General features: G+C 45.2%; 1 protein-coding gene across 1 annotated transcript in view; it reads left to right on the plus strand.

Annotated features, from left to right (window-relative positions):
* PELI2 (pellino E3 ubiquitin protein ligase family member 2) overlaps positions 1-25,574 on the plus strand; it is a 148,304-nt gene that overhangs the window by 34,130 nt on the left and 88,600 nt on the right. Inside the window, exon 2 of the mRNA XM_069207431.1 lies at positions 1,022-1,151. Within this exon, the coding sequence (XP_069063532.1) occupies positions 1,022-1,151 (130 nt within the window). The remainder of the gene's footprint in view (positions 1-1,021; positions 1,152-25,574) is intronic.

A 25,574-nucleotide genomic window follows, 5' to 3' on the forward strand; every position in this document is an offset into this window, starting at 1 on the left:
TTGATCTGTTTGGGCTAGAAACATATTTTTGTATTTATTATTTTTTAAATCCGCAGAATATGTAGCAGGTATAGGATTATGCAACCAATCCATGACTATGCAGGAAACGCCGCAGAAACGCATTAGTCCAGTGTCCCAGGATATGGGGTAGGTAGTGTTTTTAAAGCATGGCCTATTCCTACTCCGTTTTAATTCCCTGATGTGATGCAAGACAATGGCTGGCAGTACTGTTGCTGCTTACCGCCCAAACCAGCATATCCTACCCTCCCGGTATGTATTGCTCATCGTGTGCCGCAGCAGTATCGTTGTACATCCTGACGCCCTGTGCCTTCTGCAGTCGTTCTGCATGTACGATTTGACCTTCTTCCTTATTGCTGTACATATGCGCCTAGTAATCCTCCAAGGTGATGACGCTGCCCGGCTTAGAAGTGATTGCTTTCGAGACATAATCGGAGATTGATGTGACCTAGTTTTTTTGCAGTGGCTGAATGAGATTTGAAGCTGCATGAAGATCTGTATTGTCTACTACTAACTCTCCCCCACACCCACATCTTTCACATGCCACAGTAATGGTTCACTTATGATGAGCACTGCCATTTCCTCCCAGCGACACAGCTCAGAACAGCAGTCAAACACTAACGTGGATTTAAAAATACTTCAAGGACGTTTACCTGTAATTTCTAGATACATTTTACAGTACAATATTTGGTGCAGCTATAATAAACAATATCGCTTCTTCGCTCAGGTGGCGAGCTTTTGATCCTCTTACTGAAGAACAAAGCGTTCTGTTTCATGTCTGTATATAGTTGGATCAACGTGACGCTGACATTGGGGCATCTGTGGACTGAAGTATATGCCACATGTGATAAGTGAGTCCTCTGTAATGGCAAGAGTACCGCAACTCTCGCAAAGTGGTTGCTTATGTGACTGTTATATAACACTGCTTTTTCTATCTATAAAATGTTCAGTTTAACAACAATACCCTTTTCGCCCTAATTATATTTTCTTTCTTTTACATTAGGTACAATGGCTCTCTACCAAATGGAGACAGAGGTCGTCGGAAAAGTAGATTTACTCTATATAAACGACCGAAGGCGAACGGTGTGAAACCTAGTACGGTGCATCTAATATCAACACCTCAGGCGTCCAAAGTATGTAATGTTCTTCCTCATTATTATTTAGATTGTTTTAGTTGACTCTGTTGCTAAACATAGTAAAATAGAAAGACCGGAAAATGAAAGGGATATTTTAGTGGTTGTGATGTTTGCCTGGACGCAAGGTTTATAAAGGTCTTCAAGTCTAATATTTTAAGATTACACTCAATCGTATAAGTGGTTTTTGGTTCACTAATTGTGCAATATATATGTTTTTTTTTTAACACGGGTTCCAGGTTAGAATCCAGACCAGTTTGACTTGGAGTGCGATTTTACATTGTTGATAAGTTTGAATACAGCTATTGAGATGGCGAATTGAACAATACCTTGAAAAAAAAAAAAAAAAAAGAAAAAAAAAAACTTGGACATTACAAAGACTAGCCATCCTTGGGTACTGTGAGCTGACTGAATTTCCAAGTGTCTTCTTTGCAGCGTTTGACTTTATTTTTGAATTTTATTTAGCATTTTTTTAAATTAAGCAGTATATAGCTGACAACGATAGGGATGCAAGTATCCCTTACAGAGATTCTTATAGTATGAGGGCACACTAGTCTTGGCAAACAGACAGGCACTGCTTCTACAGGGAAAGTGGACTTGGATTTCCCTGAGTGATGTCCCCTCACCCAACCGGGAGACTGGCATACCTTAACCCCCAGCCCTGGTCACAGGTAGAAGTCTTGCATAGCTTCTCCTCTTGGTCGGCCAGACTGCTTGCTTGGCAGCTGACCATTTCGGGAGCCTCGAGATCCCCTTCTTAAGTCCATTTCCAAACACCAATGTGATTAAGGTCTGAGGCTTTGAGGTTTGTGATGGGGGGGGGGGGAGGCTGCTTTCGTTTGAAGTACCTCCCCCTCTGCCATGCCCTTCTCCAGTAGGCAGTTAGCCTCAGCAGGAGTGACTCTAAATCGGGCCATTGGAGTGACTAGAGATTCACACCTGGATGTCAGCCACAGTGATATGTGCATCTAAAGGTTACCCCAGGGCATCAGCCCTATGTTTTATGACTCTATCCCCATCTACGTTCCTGAGAAATGCCCAGGCCCCTCTCCAGTGGCCTCTCCCTAAATTTGAAGAGCACCCTTTCAAGTGTCCCAAAGGGGCTGGCTCTTCTTCCTCCAGTGTGTCTATTCCACCCAACTCACAAGAATGCAGCAATCCACAATGTGTCTATGGTGGGTTTCCTCTACCTGCTCCTCCAGGCAGCCTTTGGTCTCCCAAAATGGAACCCAGAGTTCTCCATGAATTGTGTTATTGACAGACACACATCCACACAGCACATACATTCAACCCCATTTACACTGTGCGGTACTACATTCTAACTTGATGTTGGCCAAGGGTGTGTTAAGCACACAGCGGCAGAACTATACATGATTGAGCCTGTAGTCCTCACTCCAGAGACATGGATAAAAAGGCCTGTTAACTCCTACTGATCACCACATGATATGCGGCTGCTACCGTGACTGTGCTACTTAACTCTAGGTAAGGGCAGTAGACCTTCATCAACATGAGGGTAGCACCTTGGACTCCTCTCTTGGTTCAACAAGACTGCAATCTGTGAAACAGGCCTATGTCATGGCACAACTGCATGATCAGTGTTCACCCATTACAACAAAAATTAGTACTAGGGATCCAGTTATCGTTACAGCTGGGGCATTCAAGGCAGGGGTATACATCAGTCGCCAAGCAACAGACTTTTCCATCCCAGCAGCAAAAATGTTTCAGTTTAGTTGGGAAGCAGTTCAAGAAGGAGGTGGTTACTGTAGGAAAGTACCATCTTGCCTGGCATGTTACCCCCATATTTCACTGTATATATGTTGTTTTAGTCTGTGTCACTGGGACCCTGCCAGGCAGGGCCCCAGTGCTCATAAGTATGTGCCCTGTATGTGTTCCCTTTGTGATGCCTAACTGTCTCACTGAGGCTCTGCTAACCAGAACCTCAGTGGTTATGCTCTCTCTGCTTTCCAAATTTGTCACCAACAGGCTAGTGACTAAATTTACCAATTCACATTGGCATACTGGTACACCCATATAATTCCCTAGTATATGGTACTGAGGTACCTAGGGTATTGGGGTTCCAGGAGATCCCTATGGGCTGCAGCATTTCTTTTGCCACCCATAGGGAGCTCTGACAATTCTTACACAGGCCTGCCAGTGCAGCCTGAGTGAAATAACGTCCACGTTATTTCACAGCCATTTACCACTGCACTTAAGTAACTTATAAGTCACCTATATGTCTAACCTTCACCTGGTGAAGGTTGGGTGCAAAGTTACTTAGTGTGTGGGCACCCTGGCACTGGCCAAGGTGCCCCCACATTGCTCAGGGCAAATTCCCCGGACTTTGTGAGTGCGGGGACACCATTACACGCGTGCACTGTACATAGGTCACTACCTATGTACAGAGTCACAATGGTAACTCCGAACATGGCCATGTAACATGTCTAAGATCATGGAATTGTCACCCCAATTCTGGCATTGGGGGGACAATTCTATGATCCCCCGGGTCTCTAGCACAGAACCCGGGTACTGCCAAACTGCCTTTCCGAGGTCTCCACTGCAGCTGCTGCCAACCCCTCCGACAGGTTTCTGCCCTCCTGGGGTCCAGGCAGCCCTGGCCCAGGAAGGCAGAACAAAGGACTTACTCTGAGAGAGGGTGTAACACCCTCTCCCTTTGGAAATAGGTGTGAAGGCTGGGGAGAAGTAGCCTCCCCCAGCGTCTGGAAATGCTTTGATGGGCACATATGGTGCCCATCTCTGCATAAGCCAGCCTACACTGGTTCAGGGATCCCCCAGCCCTGCTCTGGCGCGAAACTGGACAAAGGAAAGGGGAGTGACCACTCCCCTGACCTGCACCTCCCAGGGGAGGTGCCCAGAGCTCCTCCAGTGTGTCCCAGACCTCTGCCATCTTGGATACACCGAGGTGTTTGTGGCACACTGGACTGCTCTGAGTGGCCAGTGCCAGCAGGTGACGTCAGAGGCTCCTTCTGATAGGCTCTTATCTCTCTTGGTAGCCAATCCTCCTTCCTAGGTAGCCAAACCTCCTTTTCTGGCTATTTAGGGTCTCTGCTTTGGGGATCTCACCAGATAACGAATGCAAGAGCTCATCAGAGTTCCTCTGCATTTCCCTCTTCACCTTCTGCCAAAGGATCGACCGCTGACTGCTCAGGACGTCTGCAAAACCGCAACAAAGTAGCAAGATGACTACTAGCACCCTTGTATCGCTTCATCCTGCCGGATTTCTCGACTGTTTCCGGGTGGTGCATGCTCTAGGGATAGCCTGCCTCCTCTCTGCACCAGGAGCTCTGAAGAAATCTCCTGTGGGTCGACAGAATCTTCCCCCTGCAACCGCAGGCACCAAAAGACTGCATCACTGGGCCTCTGGGTCCCCTCTCAGTACGACGAGCGTGGTCCCTGGAACTCAGCAACTCTGTCCAAGTGACTCCCACAGTCCAGTGATTCTTCAGTCCAAGTTTGGTGGAGGTAAGTCCTTGCCTCCCCACGCTAGACTGCATTGCTGGGTACCGCGTGATTTGCAGCTGCTCCGGCTCCTGTGCACTCTTCCAGGATTTCCTTCGTGCACAGCCAAGCCTGGGTCCCCGACACTCCTTCCTGCAGTGCACAACCTTCTGAGTTGTCCTCTGGCGTTGTGGGACTCCCTATTGTGACTTCGCGTGGACTCCGGTTCACTCTTCTTCCAAGTGCCTGTTCAGGTACTTCTGTGGGTGCTGCCTGCTTCTGTGAGGGCTCCCTGACTTGCTGGGCGCTCCCTCTGTCTCCTCATCCAAGTGGCGACATCCTGGTCCCTCCTGGGCCACAGCAGCACCCAAAAACCTCTACCGCGACCCTTGCAGTTAGCAAGGCTTGTTTGTGGTCTTTCTGCGTGCTTCATCGCAACGTGGGACATCCATCCTCCAAATGAGAAGTTCCTGGCTCTCTTCTTTCTTGCAGAACTCCAAGCTTCTTCCAACAGGTGGCAGCTTCCTTGCACCCTCAGCTGGCATTTCCTGGGCTCCTGCCCACTCTCGACACTGTCGCGACTATTGGACTTGCTCCCCTTGTCTTACAGATACTCAGGTCCGGAAATCCACTGTTGTTGCATTGCTGGTGTTTGTTCTTCCTGCAGAATTCCCCCTATCACGACTTCTGTGCTCTCTGGGGGTAGCAGGTGCACTTTACACCTACCTTTCAGGGTCTTGGGGTGGGCTATTTTTCTAACCCTCACTGTTTTCTTACAGTCCCAGCGACCCTCTACAAGCTCACATAGGTTTGGGGTCCATTTGTGGTTCGCATTGCACTTGGAGTATATGGTTTGTGTTGCCCCTATACCTATGTGCTCCTATTGCAATCTACTGTAACTTTACACTGCTTACATTACTTTTCTTGCTATTACCTGCATAATTTTGGTTTGTGTACATATATCTTGTGTATATATCTTATCCTCATACTGAGGGTACTCACTGAGATACTTTTGGCATATTGTCATAAAAATAAAGTACCTTTATTTTTGGTACTTCTGTGTATTGTGTTTTCTTATGATATTGTGCATATGACACCAGTGGTATAGTAGGAGCTTTACATGTCTCCTAGTTCAGCCTAAGCTACTTTGCCATAGCTACCTTCTATCAGCCTAAGCTGCGAGAAACACCTCTTCTACACTAATAAGGGATAACTGGACCTAGCACAAGGTGTAAGTACCTCTGGTACCCACTGCAAGCCAGGCCAGCCTCCTACAGTTACTCTGGAGAATGACTGTGTTGTTGCATTGTGGATTCTGAATGTTTTGGTTTCCAGACTTTTGGGCCTCTCAGGTTTTTGAACCCAAGAGAATTTGAGTGCAAACTGATGAACAGTCAAGGCTAGTCTTGAATGTTTGGATGCAGGGTAGAAACTCTGATGCAGTGAATACTTTAATAGTGCTCAATTAATTAGATTGTTTTAGTTCTAGTCCTATTTGTAAAGAATATTTTTTTATTCACTCTAAATTCAATAGCTTAGTAAATAAAGGCTAATAATGAAATCACATTGCCACTCTGTGATGTGTTTACTAACTTTTTATAATGATTATACTCACACCAATGGTAAGCAGTGAGCTGTGAGAAAGTCCACTCGTAAGTACTGGTACTGTGCACAATAGGTTTTTGACTTAAAAAAAAAAAGCATCTGGTGAATGTTTGAATTAATCTCAGCTACTAATAACTACTCGAGCTGCGTTTCAGTCCATAATTATGTTGCCAACTCTGCCACTCCAGAAAGTGACAAGTCATATGCAATTGAGACTTTGCCCTGATTCAGTAGGGACAAGTCATCCCAAACTTCTAAGTTAGATTCACCCTAGATGGAATACAGGCATCACCAAACCGGTTTTAGCATTGCTGGGCCTTGCAGATGAGGTGCAGCCTCTGTTCCTTTGCATAGTGAAAACAAGACCCTTTGTCTGGGTATACCTATCATTCTGAGGGTGTGTTGCTTAGAAAACCAAAAGGATGTTTAAATGACTTTTTATGGTGCTCCCCCTAATATTTTTTTAACCTAAAGCATCTCAAAATACAGGCCCAGTAGGAGTCTTCAGCCACTGTCAGTCCTGCCCTTTGTAGTGCCTAGAACAAAATCCTTTTTGCCAGAATAGGTGGCCGGTTTTTTAATTGTGGACGTAGGTTATGGAATTTGTCACTGGCGATCAGAACATGGTGTGTGTTTTTTTTTTTTTTTTTTTTTTGTTCATTAAAGTTTTAACTGTTCTGGTACAGAATCTTAGAATTGTTTTCCAATGCTGATAGTTTATTGATTTTACAGATTGAGTTTGCAGATGCATGATTTTAAATGCACTTGCTCGCCTGCCACTTTTGGAGATGTAGACATGATGTCTCATTCTTTGAAACTTGGCTAGCCTATAAAAAAAGTCTCTTGGCAAGGACCACTGACTCTATGTTGGAGTATGAGGATAATCTTCATTTATTAGGTCCACTTCCTTGTTTTATTCCCTCTTTGCATGTCTGAGCATCATGCTGTTCTAGAAGTGGACTGTCTGTTCCCTCTCCTGGCAGCCCCTTCAAACGGTTTCTTCTACTATGGTTTTTGGCACTGGCATGCACCCATGTCAGTAATGCCATTGTAATGATTCCCTATTGAGCCCTGTTTGTCCAGTTAAAGATGTGCATTCCGTTGTATCATTCTAGTTGGTGTCCCATTGCTTTTCCTGTGAGATATAATTGTGTTGCTTGCCAGGTGTTTTTTTGTTTTTTATTACACCCTGTAAACTTAGGTTAGCCCCCAGGCCATGAGACGACTGGCCAGCAGTTGTTTGGAGTGGAGAAAGCAATTATGTTTCCTTGAAGCTCCCCTCTCTCATTATACTAAAGGAAGGGGCTCTTTTGGGCTGGGCTACCAGTCCGGAATGACTGAATATGGTGTATATGTGTTTACATTGCCTACGTATCCTGGCTGTTTGCTAATAACTGAGTTCTACCATTATGGGAAGTGAGGCTGAGGGTCCGCTACGTGAACTTAGCCAGAGGCAACCTTTTGGAGACACAGTGTATGGATATGAAATATATGATCCATCTCTACAGAGATGCCAGGTTTCCTTAGGGACCCTCCTCCCTGGATACTCTTGTTCTTTCTCCCTGAATGTAAAGAGGATGGTGCTTTTATGTATGTTTCAAACAGGATGTATTTAAAGTTGTCCTTCATCGTAGAGCTGTATGATGAGAGCCGTAACCCCTATAATTTGCATTGACCATTCACTCATCATCTTTTCCATGTTCTGAAGTGGTTTTCGCCTTTGAAATGACATTTTGGAATACAAATAAACATTTTGAGTTGCATCTGTCTTAAATTACATTGCAGTCTGTGGAACAGGATATGAAAAATGTAAAGACTGGATGGACGAATTTGAGAAATGTTTCAGAAACACGGGAACTGACCATGGAAAATCAGGGCTTGCACCAATCTTAAAACTTTCTGATATTCACTATCTGGACTGTTTCTCTCCCATTCTCGATAAAAGAATACATTTTCTCAATTGTTTAGCTTTTGAAGAGACGTAAAATCAGTGACATTCTAAACTTGTTTAGATGATGTAAACTCATTTGCATTCTAAACAGTTAATTGTTTGGGGATTTCTTTGGTCTTATGGTTTACAGTACTCTAAAAGCTCTCTTTCTAGTTTCTAGAACTTCGAGTTGAGGGATTCAGCTTGATCCTGTTACTATACCCATTACATTGACATCTTGCAGTTCAAGCATAATAGGCAGTGTGGACAGGAATATTTGTCCCATCTTGGAGGAAAATCTGTTTAAATGCGAGGTCTGCCAATAAAATAGATCTGTCCAAATTTGAGAGCCGACTTTATAAACAGTATTCTGTTCATGATTAGATTTTCAAAATATTTACAAGATCGTTGTGGAAAGAGAAACTTGGAGTGACCTTTTACATGGAGGCTATGGCTCTTACCTGTCATTTGTATTAGTCCGTGATGATCATCTACAGGTCATCTTTGTAAGGCATAAGGATAGACAAGCAAGTCTGATGTCCTTTCCATCTTTTCTGGCAGCATATAAGTGAAAGTGACTAGTATTTTGTTGCAACCTAGATATTATGAAGAGTACAAAAAAGTGATGGAGGGAATGTTTGAATTGATCTCAACTAATGGAAATTACTCGACCACTTCTCATTCCACCATTTTTTGCCATCTTGCCACCTCAGATTAGATTCAGCCATATGCAGATCAACCCTGGTTCTTCTTCAATAGGAACTTTCTAGCCCAAACTTCAAAATCACAAATACTTTCTGAATTTGAACACAACCACTCAAAAACGGTTTTGATCTATTTAAGCCTCTTCAGTTGGGTGTAAATTGTTTCCAGGGGCACAATGAGCACAGTACCGACAACTCTGCTTACCCGTCGCACTTAGGGCAACACAATGAAGAATATAGAAATGCGATAGATGGAATGTTTGAATTAATCTCAGCTTCTAGTAATTACTAGAACTGGATCATTTTTAAATTGAGCATAAGCGTATGACCTCTTGTATACTTCTTCTGTGGGATTCCAGCTATTTCATTTGTTAGTTTCAGTCACTTAAAAATCCTTGCTTGCTAGTGGTCAGTCATGCTTCTTTGGCCCTCCTGTCTGGGAGCAGGGACCAAATACTGTGTAATTACGCTTTGTCCTGTTTATATGGTCTGTAGAGAACTTTCTTTTTTGTGTGTTTTTTACTTTGTTTCTTTTCCTGTCCAGGGAAGCTTCCCTTTTCCTTTGCAGAAAATTCGTCCTCTGGGCTTAGCTGTAAACAAGGATATAAATCAAGCTGTAATCTTGGTCTCATTTTGCCTTTGTGGGCTCTCTGCACACTCTTTCATCTGCCGGCCTCCTGTCCTTCTGTGGCTTGGATTTTCTTTACCAAGGTGCCTGCCTGTTTATTGAGAGCAAGGGTGAAGAATCGCTTGTGATTGCTTATAGCCTTAGCACCCAGCTCTATCAATCCTTAGAGACAGTGCCCAGCTCTGCTCCATACTGGGATCCCACTCACAGCTCCATCAGTGCATTTCAGTTCACAAACTCCAAGCCCTCAGCCGTGCCAGTGCCATGAACACCACACACACTGTCTGCCAGAGCACCTCAGTTCTTGCAGACATTACACTCTGCTGCTCCAGTATTGGGACCTCAGACGGTGCTCTATCAGTGCACACCACACACTACCCCCACAAGGCCACTTATTTTCCTATACTGGCACCCCGCTCACATACAGTTCCATTACAGCAGCTCAATTCTAATATTCAGTCTCACTGCCAAGCCAGTACTGGACCCAGAAAAGCAAAACGCAGCTCAGCCAGTGCACCTCAAATCTAACATCCAAAGCCACTGTTGATGGGAACCACCACAGCTCTGCCAGAAGCCATTGATTCTAACATTCGGTACACATTTCTTCTCAATACTAAGACCTCCCCCCTCTTTTTCAGGATTCCTCGATTCTGTGGTTCGGAAGCAATGTTACTCCCATACTCGCAGCTTCACCAGGGCTCCTCCAGGCTAACACTCGGCAACACTGGCATGCCAATACTAGGTTCCACACATAGCTCCATCTATTAAACTTGCAAAAACGTAGTTATTTCTTTCCTTGTTTCGTTCCTTTTGTTTTCTTAATCAGGCGTTTATTCTTTCACTATTTTTTCTCTTCCCTTCATTCTTTCTTTGTTTTATGTATTTGCTCTTTCCTTTGACTTGGTATGCACCCTCTCACTTTTTTTTTTTTTAGATCTCTCTTCCTTCCTTTCTCTGGTGTTTTTCTTATCTTTATCTGCTGTCAATTTATATTTTACTATAAATCCCTCTTTTTCTCGTCTGTATGTGAAAGCCACAAGTTGTTGGGTTGCTCGCTTCCTTCCCTTTTTTCTTTTGTCTCCCACGTTTGCTATATTGCTTCTCTTAGTTGTGTTTTCATTTTCTCGTTCTTTCTTTACCTTCTTTCTTTTATTTTTGCTTCTCTTTTTCTGTCCCATCTGCTTTCTCTCCTGAGGCCTAACTATCAATTGAGCAACCGGTGCAGTGACACTGGGGCCCAGAAACCTATGGACTTCTTTTTTTTTTTTTTTTTTTTTTTTTTTTTTTTTTGCCACCATGCCACCTCAGATTAGCTCCAGCCATAAGCAAATCCATCCTCAGTCCTGCTCTGTTAAGAACAGTCCATTCAGAACTGCCAAGTCCTCTCAGGACCGAACACAAGCACAGATGTGGGGTCCCATGCTGAATGTGGCATAGGACTCCAGCTGCACTCTATTGACAATAGTAGTGACAGTAGTGCAAAACCAGTCTGTGGTTGCTTGTGGAGAGTGCATTGCCTGCAGTTGGTGATGGACTATTCCCATGAGGAGCAAGGCCGGTACTGACTTGCATAAGGCAGGCATTTGTCTAGAGTGGCATGGTGGATGAAAAACGATAGGCTTTAGTGCGGTCCAAACAATCACCAGTGACTGAGATTATTGATACAGCTATTCCATCCATCACTTTCTTGATGTTGTTGCATCCTGGATATAGGCACCCATGTACAGTAAGAGAATTATGTTGCCCAGTGGGATTATACTAAGTATTAAATGTGAAGCATGATCAGTGGGTTATGTAGCATTTCTGTATTTCCCCCTATATTGTTTGGACCAGGGTGATAGGTTTGTCAATAACAGTGGCCAAACCTCAGGAGCATTTGATAACTGTAAACACACAAGATACAGGTATGGTTTATTGAAAATTGTGATAGTTGGCATAACCACAATGCTTTTATATGGTGCCCTCCACTTATTTAGATAGCAGGCTCTTTGAAGTCCAGGGCCTCCATTTGTTTACAAGTGATTTTATAGAGACAGCAATAAAATAAGGTGGTGGTTGGAATAACTGAATTAATAAGCACCACAGGTAATGTCTCTAGGTGCAGTCCATAATGTTGGTTTTGCATGTGAATCTTTTCTGGATTTGCATGCTGTGGTTCATTCTGCCGTCTAGTGTTTAGGTTCTGGATTATGTCCATATTTCTACTTCCTTTTTTTTTTTTCTCGCTTTTGCATTGTGTTAACCAGTACATGTGCAAAGCCCATCTACCTGTGACATAAGCCATATCTCCGCTGTGCCTCAAAGTGTGTTGCTATCTTCAGATTCATTTGTTTCTGTATTGTATTTGGTTGCGTGGTCCATAGCTCCGGATCGTACGCCACTGAAGAATCAGAGGAAGGCACTGAAAAGAAAGGAAAGTACATTGAAAGGCGAACAGATATTACTGACAATAAAGGAAGATGTAGAAGAGAGAGGAAAATCACTGAAGAGAGCCCACAAAGACAGTCATTTTTATGTTGGACTTAGACCATGTGGTCAGAAAATATACGGTCTGTGGTTGTAGACTTTACTATTCCTCCACTTTCTGTTTTCCATAATTTTAAAGAGTAAGTGTGGCTGTAGATACACACGTTCTGCATACTCCTGCCATCTAGTATTTGTTCGGGATGTGTGTAGGTTGTTTTTCTTCATAGAAAGTCTCTCGATGGACGAGGTAGATTGACTCCTCCTTCTCTGTGATACTGTGCAAGGGCATTGACTCCATTGTTGGATTGTTTTTTCTCCACACTCAGAGTTGAGACCGTCGTTGGATCTCTCTTTCGGTTCTGTTTCTGGTTCCTGTCGGTATTGTAATTGATCATGTTTCTCCTCTCTGCACGTCGAGGTAGAACATACTGTTGAGTTGCTGGAATGCTTCACGGCCCCCAGAGGGCCTCGCCCTTCAGGGCCTTCAAATTCCATCTCCAGTTGCGTTTCTATACAATGGCGTCTTTGTGATGGAATGGATGCCATTTCGTTTACGTCTGCATTGTCACGCGCAGTACCCACGGGCCAACTCACATCCGGTCTGTAACCTGTCTCTCTCCAGACCACAGGGAAGGCTGATTGTGAGTCCTTTCAAGCATTCCACTCTAAAAACGCTCTGAGACTGTCAACCATGCCGGCTCGAGAGGCACCAAAGGGCCACCGCTTACACTCAACCTCTTCAGACATCAGGATATTGGAGAGGAACAACATCCAGAGGCTTTGGTGGCTGAAGAGGAGGCTTTCTCCCTTCAAGGCCATCTCGAAATCCGATCCGGAGTTGGAGCTTGAAATTAGCAATGTAGCGCTGGGGTCTTGTGCAGTTAGTACGCTATACCCTGCCCCTTAGCGTTGAGATTTGCATCTGCATAGTAAGAGGCCTTCGGACCACCACAGCATGGTCTGCACAGAGAATTCAGTTTGGAGGCCCTGACCTCTGGCTCGGGGCTGAAACGCCATCAAAAGCTAAAAACCTTGGCCTAGACAACCTCTATGGTCTCCATGCCCTCCGTGCCAAGCTGCCAGCCAACGTTTACAGCTTTAGTGTCAAGTGGATCTTTGGTGCAGAAACAAAGTCTGCTTGGAGCTGAAAACATTGAAATTGATGCTGTAAAAGATGGTCGTGGCCACTATGGAGTCTATTTAGCGCCTTGAGACCCGCACGGGTGAGTAGCGCGCTTTATAAATGTTAATGATTTGATTTGATTTATTCTCCACAATTTACAAAAATCGCTAGACTCTCTGCAGCAGCACATTCATATCCAACCGAAAACTGAACGGATTGTAGCCAAGCCTCCGCCTCCTCAGCAACCATCTTCCACAAGGCAGTTGCCTTTCCAAGAGGCTTTAGATGTCCCCATTCCACCTAAACGCAAGTAGACGGACAAGTTTAGTTTAGTTTAGGAGTTTGTAAAGCGCATGGCTACCCGAAGGCCTCCCAGCACTAGAGACGAAGCAGAACGACAAGGAGGCAGCTTGTGCTATGAACAGAAGGGTCTTCAAATTCTTACGAAAGGAAATTTTATGACTGTTTTGGTGGCGCTCCAAGGGAAGGGATTTCCAGATATTTGAGGCTCTAAATGCTAAAGATTGGCCTCCCCTTCTTGCTTTCTTAATCCGTGGCACGTTAATTAGGGAGGCCGTCGAGGATCTAAGAGCCCTTTGAAAGATGTAGGGTGTTGCAATCTGTTTAAGGAAGGCCAGACCCTTATTATGCAGAGCTCTGTGCAAAGTTCAGAGGGCCTCAATGTTGATCTGTTGTTCCACAGGCAGCCAGTGAAGGGAAACTAAAGCAAGTTTTGTGGACAGGTGTCTGGGGAATCTTCATAAATAGGCATGCTGCGACGTTCTGCACCACCGGAAGTATTTTCAGTACATATCGAGGTGAACTCAGAGAATATTTCCATAGTCCAGACTTGCAATTATAAGAGCCTGAGTGATTAGTCTTTTGGCTTGAAAAGGAAGTATCTTAAAGACTTTTCTAAGAAGTCTTAATAGACTAAAACAGGTGGCTGCCAGCTCTTTAGATTGATAGTCCATAGTCAGATGAGAGTCCAGCCAAAAACCCAAGGACTTTGTTGTCTCTTGGTGGAGGCAGGCCCTTCAACCCATCAGGGAGCAGAGAAGGTGATCTGAGTGGGCCAAATTATTGCTATGCTCCTTGGAGGCTTCAGTGAGATCGATGTGAGGGGTGGGCACTTGAATGCTTTTGTTTTTTTTTAAATATTGAGAAGATTTCTTTGGGAAAGGACTGATATATTTTAAATACACAATATGATGACCGTGTGGATTTAATTTCTGTGTGGAAGTGTCTAATTGCTTTCCTATATTCATTTTTTTGCATACATATCGTAAGTTTTCCTCCACTCTCTTTCAATGAGTTTACACTCCTAAGCAGCAATAGCTGAGGAGTGAACCATGGTGTTGTTTTTTTTTTTTTTTTTTTTTTTTTTTTTTTTTTTAAATGGCGTGAACCTCGGGTGATAGTTTTTATTGGTAGTACAGAGTCTAAGGATTTGGAGATCCATTCATTGAATTTTTCTGCCGAACTTGGGGTGGCATTAAGGAGAATGCTGTAGTGTTCTCAAGGACGGAGATCCATTCCTTGCAATTTAGCTTAGACCAGTGCCAACCAGATAACTTGTTTGCTAGCCGACCTGTGTCAGCAGAGGTATTGGGTATCATGAACCTAATTAAAAAGTGGTAGGACCATGACAGAGAAAGGGGTGTCTGAGCTGAAAGTTCTGAGATTTTGCTGAACACAAGGTCGATCATATGATCTTTGGTGTGTGTAGGGCCATTAATCATCTGTGTGAGACCTAGTGCCTCATGGTCTGTATGTAGTGTTTTAGTTGCAGCATTACTTGGTTCGTCTGCATGAATATTAAAATCACAGAGAATTATAAAGTTAGATTTACTACCAACTAGATCAGCAACTTGTTCAGCAAGAGCTTGAATAAACCTATTGTGAGGGCCAGGTGGTGGTAAATAAGAGCCCCGGAGAATGTGAATGTAGGGTTCACTGCTAGGGAGAAGGACATGCTTGCGCAAGGCCACCAGTCCTTTGCCTCCACCACCACCTCTGCTTCCACCACCTCCAGACATGTCCTCTTCACTGCAGGCTGACATAGATCCCTCATATGCCTCCCCTTATCCCCTTTTGATGGTACTGGTCCCTCTGATACAGGGAACGATTTGTTTTATGTCCCACCAGATACTGACCCCTGGGACTCTTGTGATGTTGACCCACCAGGGTACACGGACCCAGACCCCACACGCCCATCATCTCCTGATGACTCAACTACATACCAGGAGCTTATTGCTAGGGCGGATACTTTTCATGGAGTTCAACTTTATAAGGAACCTCTAGAAGAAGATTCCTAATTCGAAATGTTATCCTTCATACTTAAATGCACACAGTACCTATCTATGCTTAAGGGCATGCTTCACCATGTATAGGAAATATTCAGGGACCCAGCTTGTATTACTTCCAAGGTCGATTAAAAATTATAAACTGTCTCCCTCAAACCCTGTTAACATAAGAGGGCAAGTACAATCAGATTCCCTAGTAGTCACTAGTGCTAGGAAAAGGGCCAACTCCCCAGCGTCTGGCAATTAACCCAACTGTCCGAGAAAGAAAGCAAGAGGATTGATGCAGCAGGTAAAAGGGTTGCACCTCAGTCTGCAAACTAATGGCGCATCGCCAGTACTATAGGCTTTTAGCGAGATGCAACTGTGCTCCCTGGGATGAGATGGTAGATTTCCTCCAACATCTCCCTGAAGGAGCACAGGAAGAGAGGACAGTAATAGGTTGCTGAGGGCAAACTAATATTCAATACTTCAATTAGATGTGCGTTGATTCTGCTGACACTGCAGCCAGGAGTTTTAACACTAGCGTACCCCTTAGATGACACACTTGGCTGCATATTTCAGGCTTCAAGCCTGCTGTCCAATTTGAAAAAGATCATCTATTCGGCCCACAGGTCGATGAGGCTCTAGAGAAAATAAAAAAGGACACTAAAGGCAGAGACAAAAGTGCTTCGCCATGTGCTGCAACCATTACCAGCAAATAATGACTTGCTTCACTTCTCCCTATTTCCCCCCAACCCAAACCCCTCACCCCTGCCCCTCTTCACACACCACCTTTCGGGGGATGCATACACAACTTTTTACCCACCTGGCAACAAATAACAGACCACTGAGCCCTGAGATCTAAGCATCATGGCTATTGTCTGGAGCTCACTACCACACCTCCCAACATCCCACCTCGCACACATCGGCTCTCAGTTAAACATCAAACCCTACTCAAACAGGGATTCCAGGAGCTTCTTCTCAAAGGAGCAATAGGAGCTGTCCATCATCACCAGGGACAAGGACTATACTTCTTTACTTCCTCCTACTCAAAAAGGACGGTTTGCTGCGGTTAATCCTAGACCTAAGGCCACTAAACAAAGAAATGTTTTCACAACATTTTCACATGGTCACTCCGCAAGCTGTGACCCCACTGCTTTAACAGGGTGACTTCATGACAAAATTAGATCTCAAAGGCTCATATTTTCACATCCCAATATACTTAGCCCTTCACAAGTATCTCATGTTTATGGTGGATGGATGGCACTACCAGTTCAAAGTCCTTCCATCCGGGGTCACTACTGCACCACATATTTTCACCAAATCTCTGCTACTTTCACAACTGTTACAGACCATCTGGAAATGGTCTCTGCGTCACAGCAGAGTATCTCTGTAGGAAAGTGGACTTTTTTTGCAGATGTTCCTCCAACCTTTTGTCCCCTTTAGAACTACCAGATGCTGTTTTTTGACTCTAACGTTGCACTGAGGCCTGCTAATCATACCTCAGTGCCAGTGCTCTTTCCTTTAAAACCAGCTATGTCTGATTGTTTTACAATTGGCGCAGGACTTAACTACCCCTGTAGTTCCCTAGTAAATGGTACCCTTGGCACCTAGGTTATGGGTACTAAAGGGCTGCAGCATATCTTATGCCATCCTAAGACACCAACACACACATTGCACACAGCTTGCCATTGCAGACTGCCTGTCATGGTGCAAACCATGAGTGAAAACAGGACATGCCACACACATTGTATGCAATGCCAGAATCTCTGTATCAAATATATGTAAGCCACCCCCTGCAGCAGGCCATGAAGCCCACAAGGCAGTGTGCATTACATTTCACCTGAGGACATATCTGCATGAGCAGATATGCCCCGTGATGTCTGTTTCTATTACTAGATATTGCGATTGACCGGAAAGCCATCTTAGAACTTCACTAGTGACCTAGCTATATGATGGCTGCGCAGAAAATAGCAGTGTTTGGTATCGAACACCTCATCTTGATAAATCAACACTGATGCTTTATTAAAACATGCACCCAGAGGGTAGTTTAGAGGTACACCCTGAAACCTACTAGTCCTATAGTGTGCTAGATGATTGGTATAGACCAGCCTTCCACCACAGACGAGTTTCTGACCCCCTGGAAGTGAGAGACCCCTGCTCTCAGAGGTCACAAACAATGCCTGCTGTGGCAGGTGTTATCACCTCCTCCAGCAAGATGGCTAGTAAATCTGTATCCAAGACCAGGGACTTTAAAGTCTCTGCCGCCTTTAACCCCAGACCTCGGAGAGGCAACCCCCTGCCGTGAGGCCTGTCTGGCTCCAGGACAGGTGGGAAAATAAGTCAGGAGGCGTGTCACAATTAAAAACCGAGCACACCCCTAAGGCAGCCAGCCTAAAAAAGAGAATTCCACCATCTCATGTGCCTTCGAATTAGGAAGTCTGGGACAGGGTGATGCCCACTCCCCACAGGAAGTGGTCATCTATGGGGTGTAGTGACCTAAGGTGTAAGTACATTGGCTACTCCCCTTTGCACCTATAAATTGAGTATTTAGAGGACCCCCTGACACCAGGAAAACAGATCAAGTCAAGACTTTGACTACTGGGAAACAGGAGAGAAAGAAGGATCAGGAGAGCGAAAACTGAAGACCTGCACCAAAGATTGGTGTCAAACCCTGCCAGGCTACTTGCACTTCGACAGTCGCTGGGACCAACTTCACAAAGAGCTGGACAGCTTCCCCAATCTCATGTAGGACTGTCCAGCCCCTCAACTACTGGGAAATAACTCTTCTGGAGCAGATGAGCTGCTTCCCTGCATCTGCATGCACCGCTTGCAAAGTCTGATACTCTGTCCCGTTGGCCATCGGGCCCACAGAGGGAACATTGAGCCAGAAGATTGCTTGGAGCACAGAAGGTCAGCCCTGCCACTTCACTGAAGCCCTGAGAAGTTGACATCTTCCGGAGCCTCCCTACACCAAGATCTGGGCTACTGGACCCCTTACAGCAGCCATGGTTTGTTTGTGGTCCAATCTGGACTCCAACAGCTCGGAAGCAGACCTACGTCTGGTGACGTTGGGATCCACAAGGCAAGTCAGGAGAGTGACCCCTGTGTCCCCTCTTTCCCCAGGTCACCAAGACACAGAGTGATTCTCTGGCCTCCGCAACCTGACACCTTAAAGTACCACTGCACCTGAGCCTTACAGCCTGAATCCGGGGGAGGCGACGTTGCCAACTGAGTCCTGAGACCCCCAGAAACTGAGTCCATCCTTGGGTTCAGCAGGACTGGTCCCCCAGTCCCTGCCTGCAGCCTTCTTGTGCAGGGACTGAGAACTGTGAGAGTCTTAAGCAACGCAAACAAACTTCTCAAAGCACCCCTGCACATGAGCCCCACAGCCTGAATTCTAATGGACTGACTGTGTCCCTGTGTGCCCAAGACCTGTACACCCCACCCCTTCCCTCCTCCCCCTTGGCTTCATTCAGACTGCCTACACCCCCCTCCCCCAGCTTCACCCACACTGCACTCATTACCTCCTGCCCCCCCCCCCCCCAATCATTCTCCACATGCAGCCTCTGTCTCAGGACCGTTTCCCCATTAAAATGAACAAGGCACCTTACGCCAAAATGCAACTCTGCACCTGGTTGCCCCAGTGCCTCCTGAAGTGCTACCTTGGACCTTGCCCCATACTCACCTTAAGTCTAGGAGAACAGTCCTGTCTTAGTCTTTGCTAATTGACCCTGTGTTGTATACGTTTATTCCCCATAGGATAACATTACTGCTTAAAGCCACAGTATGTGTATTTTATTGTGACTTAAAAATTAATAACTTGAAATATACTTAGCCGATTACGATGGCCTTGGTGTCTAAATTAATATAAAGATCTGTGTTATTTTTATAAGTTGGTGTTGGATTTCTTTTTTGAGTGTCTCGCTTACTGGCTCTGTGTGTGCAATAAATGCTTAAGGCTATCAGCCAATAAGGCCTGCCCAGTGTACCCTTTCACTAATACACAACATAGATAGCCAGCTTTCTACAATCTTCCAGGCTTGGACGACAAGTTTGCAGACCTGCTAAGCAGGATGCAGCAGCAAGTCCACGAATGGGATCTCCACCCACAGGTCTTACTTCTCAGATCGCGTCTCCCTCAAATAGACCTTTTCTCAACCACGAAAACACAAAATACCCAAACTTTGCTGCAGGTTCCCACACCCACTATCCAAGGGCAACACTCCATGGATGAGTTGGGCAGGAATATTTGCCTATGCTTTTCCTCCTCTCCTTCCATTTCTGTTTCAGAAGCTCAGGGACACATCTCTCACAATGATCCTAGAAGCTGCCCACCTGGGCCCATCAACCTTGGGTCAGAACACTACTGGACCTCTCTGTAGTTCCCCAAGAGAATCTCCCCAACAGCCCAGACCTTGTCACTCTGAACCATGAAGAAATAAGGCACCCAGATCTCAAAACTCTAACCTTGTAATTTGGCTCTAAAGTCATAGTTTGGTTACCCTAATGTGCCACCAAAATGTATGGACATTCTTAACCCCTTCGCTGCAGGCCTTTTCCCCCTCCTGTACTGAGCCTTTTTTTTGGCTATTTGGGGCAGTTCGCGCCTAGGCCCTCATAACTTTTTGTTCACATAAGCTACCCACGCCAAATTTGCGTCCTTTTTTCCAACATCCTACGGATTCTAGAGGTACCCAGACTTTGTGGGTTCCCTGAAGGAGACCAAGAAATTAACCAAAATACAGTGAAAATGTAGTTAAAAAAAAAAAATGGTGAAAAAAGAGCTGCAGAAGAAGGCTTGTATTTTTTGTGTGTGCTTTCAGCCTCCTTCCAGTTAGTGGCCAAAAAGGGTGAGAAACCTATGCCTTGGGGGCAGATGGGCTTTAAAAGAGGGAGCGCAGAAGGGGTTAAAGAAGCCCTATCACTAGAGCTTGCTATGCGGCAACGTGGAAACGTTTTGTCTGCTACTTTCACTCAAAACAAATCGACCCTTTCAAAGTCACTGTACAAGACAGTGTTTGCTATCTGCTTCATTTACAAAAGGCTGGATTAGCGTTCACATCTATAGATTACATCTCTCCATAATGGCTACCTATCTCTAAAATAGGCAACACCTTTCTCTGTTCAAGGTCCCAGTGATTAAAGCCTTCATTGAGGGGCTCAAAAGAGTTATGCCACCACGGGTTCCACCTGCACCTTCGTGGACCCTCCATGTCTTTCTCACAAAACTCATGGGCCCCTCATTTGAACCCCCTACACTCATGCCCTCTTCAGTTATTTTCATGGAAAGTGGCATTTTTAGGTGCCATCACTTCCCTTAGATGTGTTAGTGAGCTCCAGACTTTGACTTCAGAAGAGCCTTTCTTCGAACTAAATAGGAACAAAATGGTTCTCCCCACTACCCCTACGTTTTTCCTTAAAGTGTGTTCTCAATTTCACCTCAACCAATTGATTGCGGGGGAAAAAACAACTGGTAACTCAATCTGATTCTGTTGTGGAAAGAGCTCTTCATACATTAGATGTTAAAAGAGCCCCATATGTTTTATATCAATAGAACTAAAACTTTCAGAAATACTCAACAACTTTTTGTTGCTTTTTCACCTCCCCATAAAGACAACCTTGTATCCAAATCAGGCATAGCCAGATAGATAGTAAGATGATTCAAACTTGTCAAGCTAAAGCCTAAAGACCTTTACCTACTGCTCCCGGAACACTCTACTAGGAAAAAGGGAGCATCCACGTTTTTTTCTAGGAAGCATTCAAATAGCTTACTAGCAAAGCAGCAACATGATCCACACCACAGACCTTCACCAAACACTATTGTGTGGATGTTTTAGCATGCCAGTAAGGCAATTTAGTTCAAGCAGTGCTGCTTAGTCTTTTTCAAACAACTGCAACACCCACAGGTTAGCCACCGGTACAGAGAGGGGAGTGCTTTACACTCTGTGCAGAGTATGTGTATCTACAGCCACACATGTCTCAAACGGAGTATGTTACTCACCCTGTAGGCATCTGTTTGTGGCATGTAGTGCTTTAGGTACACATGCACCCACCCTCCTCCCGTACACCTGTGGCCAGGCCGTTGCAGTTTATTCTACTCTTTCTCAGATGGACATCTCATAACTTACACTACTCAACACTCCATTCTTGCCCTCCTGTGGGTAAACAATGTAACAGTGGAGTCAATGCCTTTGTGCAGTATCAAGAAGGAGTGGACCATTTACCTTGTGACTCCAAAGACTTTCAAAGAAGAAAACCAATGTGCACACATCTGGACCCCACACAGATTGCAGGAGTATGCAGAGTACAATCTACAGCACTACATGCCACAAACAGATGCTTACAGGGTAAGAAACATATTCCCTTTAGATTTTGCCCCACCGATCATCACAAACTGGCACTAAAACACAAGCATAGTATGTGCAGCTTGTGCATGCCAAAAGACCATTGCAATGAGAGGTGCAAAGTGTGTGCTGAATTCCTCCCTAGAACTGTGAAAATTAGGGAGAGGTTGGTGCACTTCACAACTGAGGCATACGTTTAGTCTGAGCTAGAACCACCACTGAGCTGAGAACCCCAAGAAAAAGAGCAGGGAGACCTCTAAAAAGAGGAGCAGTATGAGGGAGACATGCTTCCTATGGAAACGCAACTCCTTTCACAGATGAAAACACTCTTCCTGTCATTTTTATCTAGCATCATAGCCCAGGGGAAGAGGAGAACTGAAATTGCAAACATTCATTGCCCTCTTAAAAAGCCAGTAGAAGCGGTAGGAGATACAACAATCAATTCAGAAGCTCCGTCACTAATACAAAAAAAAGGCCAAGTGTACAGCGAATAGAGCGAACAGACGAATATGCAGTGGTACTACACTTTAAAGAAATTTACATCTAGGGGCCTAAGGCTTTAGACAAGAAGTTCAGGCCTCCATCATTGGCATGCCATTTACTGGGGAACGTTTGTCTGGGCCAGCTGTATATGAATCTCGACAGCAAATAGAAAATGACTTTGACACAGCCTAAACAATGGGGACCCTACAGTTTAGGGGGAACATTCACAACAGGCACAGACCCGACCATGAGACCAAAAGGCAGAGGAGTTTTCCAGCCTACTCCACACCCATCTCAGGCTCAGCAGGCCGACGCCAGCCCAGGCAACAAGCACTTCATGGCAATTTGGAAAGTACCAAATACGCCCGTTGTGAGGTAAAGACAGACAGAAAGAAAGACCAGACCACTGCTGTGAAGGACTGCTGTGACCACTGAGCGACTCTGGGAGAGAAGACCAGACAACAAGCATGGGTTGGTGGGGGGGATTTGGAGAGTTCCTTGAGGAGTGGAGAAAGATAACCTTCAACAAATAGTTACCAAATATAATACTCTTCAAGTATTGTATGGAACTGCAGGATATACCACCAAACATAAAACCAAAGAAAAGGGTTTGCATAGGAAAGGAATTAGGACTCCTACATCAGGAAATAAACTGTTGCAAAAACAAACCACAATGAAAGTGCCAACAAGGAGTAAAGCCAAGCACAGTACTAGGTAAACTTCTTTGAACAAAAAGAACACTTGACACTGAGGCCTGTTACAGCCCTCCGATTACTAAACGGTGTCATCAGAATGTAAGAATTCAAGATGGCCACACCACAGGAATTCATTCCAGTGCTGTAGGAAGGAGAATGCATGGTTACCACAGACCTCAAGGACACCTACTTTCCATAACCTAACGAACAACAAGCACAGAAAATATCACACATTTGTGGTGGAAAGCAGACATTATCAGTTCAAAGGGCCTCCATTTGGGATAATATCATTACCAAGGGTTTTCAAAAATGTCTGTGTTGGCAGCTCACTTAAGAAAGCACAGGACACGTGTACCTTAGCTCAATGACAGGATGGTAGGGGCAAGCCCACTGGAGAAAATACAAATACAGTATACAGACAGTAATGCAACTATTAGACAAACTGAGGTGCTACCTAAACTGGAGGAAATCGTTCCCCCTACCCACAAGAGAAAAAGTATACACTATGAACTGCGATGAAACTGCTGGGTATGATGATGTCCTGTATTCCACTAATTCCGTTTGCGAGTCCTCCACATGAGAACAAACCTAGAAGGGCCCCATATTCAGTGGTCCCAAACAATGGGGCTAGAAGGCTGTAATGGTTGTCACAAATACTACAGACTGAGATACAACGAAGAAATGATCAAGGTAGGCATGCCTTCAAACAACTGTTCCAATTTCATCTAATGCATGTCACATGGGTTGGACTGCGCAGGTGGAGAAACCAAACATCTGAGGAGAATGGAATCTTCAGGAGACAGTGAAACACAAATGTCCTGGAACTCAAGACAATGTTTCTACCGTTAAAAGACTTCCACATACACTTAAAATGGCAGATAGTACAGATTCCCAAGGATAATACAACAAGAATGTTCTACCTAAACAAAAAAGGGGTATGCGATCTTATGTCCTATCTAAACTAGTGCAAGGGATATGGAGATGGTGGATACAAAGATCTATAACCCTAACAGTTCTACACCTACCAGGCATGCAAAACTCAGAAGCAGATGAGGGCACCTTCTCTCCAAGTAGTGACAACCCAAATACATGCCATCACTCCCCACCCCTCCAGCCTACCTTCTTTCGAAACCTCCTCCTTCCAGGGTCCATACCTGAATCATCCTGTTCCTCACATGTCAATGTAGCCAACAGATGTCTCCCAAGACTCGGTGCTCTCACGAAACCTGTCGCCCCGTACTCCCCAAACTTTCCCTTGGCGGGCCTTCCGAGTTACATGGGCCATTACTCCGTCAGCGTTTTATGCAGCTGGCTAAAATGCTCGATTGCTGGGTTTGGGGATTTATTCTCGGACGGTAACCTGTGTCTTTTCTCCAACTTCAGACAGACTTCAACTTACCTCAGGGCAAGTTCCTGGTTTGCCACCTGCTTCGGTTGTGGGGCACTAGGATTGAGGAACCACCCACTCATTCCGTGTTATGCATCTTTCTCACTGTGGGAGAGAGACGCCGGTTGATCACCTGGCTTTATTAGAGGGTCTCCACAGCCTCAGCGGCATATCACTCGCTCCTCTTCGCACCACATGGATGGATGAGGTGGGGAGAGCTTTTAACAACAACAAATGAGCTCGGGCACTGGAATTCCCTCATACAGTTTCTAGGAACACACGGTTCAAAAACATACAATTTCACATCCTACATTGTGCCTATCTAACTCTGTTGTGATTTAATACTTCCCCATGGCGAAGCTGACATGCTCCTGTTGTCGCTCGGGAGACACTACTGTCGTACAAATGTTATGGACATGCCCCACATTGTCTGCCTTCTGGCAGGGGGTGCACGTCACTTTGTAGGAGGTCACTCAACTGACCGATCTCAACTTTTGGGAGGTCTGCGCCCTCTGCATTTTAAATGCCGGAAGCGTCATGTTGTTCACATTCATTTCACTTAGCTAAGCACACGCTTACTCTACACTGGAAGGGGCCCGATGCCTCATCTATAGAGGTATGGCATGGTTCATTGTGGAAATGGGCGGCAGAGGGTTGCACCCTCAACAATGAGGAAGCCTGACGAATTTGTTGACATCCCATATTTCCATCATCAGACACTATGCTCACACAAGTCCCCCAATTTACTACCTCAACAATCCCAACATTTACAGTCCACCTCCCAAGCACCCCCATACCCCTCTTGCCCCCCCCCCCCCCCCCCCCCCCCCAGCAGCTCAATAGGACACGTAGCCTCCTCCCAGCTCCCACACAACTGGCAAACCCACAAGGGTTTATACCCCCTGGCCATTTCTCCCCAATGGGCTGCTCTGTTCTCACACCATGCCCTTGCACTGCACTCAATCCTACTATCTCCTAGATGTGCATTGTCTGCCCCCTCTCCCGCCTTATCCAGACTGTCGTCAACATTTCAGATAAAGCAGTCTCCCCCCCCCCCCCCCCCCCCCCCCAAAACACCCCCAACTCACACACACTACCCCTTTTGCTCTATAGTTCTTGTTATGGTTTGAAATTGTTTTTTTCTTTCCCTTTTCTCCTTTCTGGTATCCTTTGCATAATATATGTGAAATATTCGATGGCTATTATGAACAGTGTATTATCTGCCATCTCTGGAACCGGGTACCATTTTCACACCAGATGTATGTAGCCATGTCCTCTGCTCCTGTACCCCCAAATGTCCCTTCTCCATTTGTA

This window comes from Pleurodeles waltl, chromosome 9 (genome assembly GCF_031143425.1).
Source record: "Pleurodeles waltl isolate 20211129_DDA chromosome 9, aPleWal1.hap1.20221129, whole genome shotgun sequence".
Classification (NCBI taxonomy): Eukaryota; Metazoa; Chordata; class Amphibia; order Caudata; family Salamandridae; genus Pleurodeles; species Pleurodeles waltl.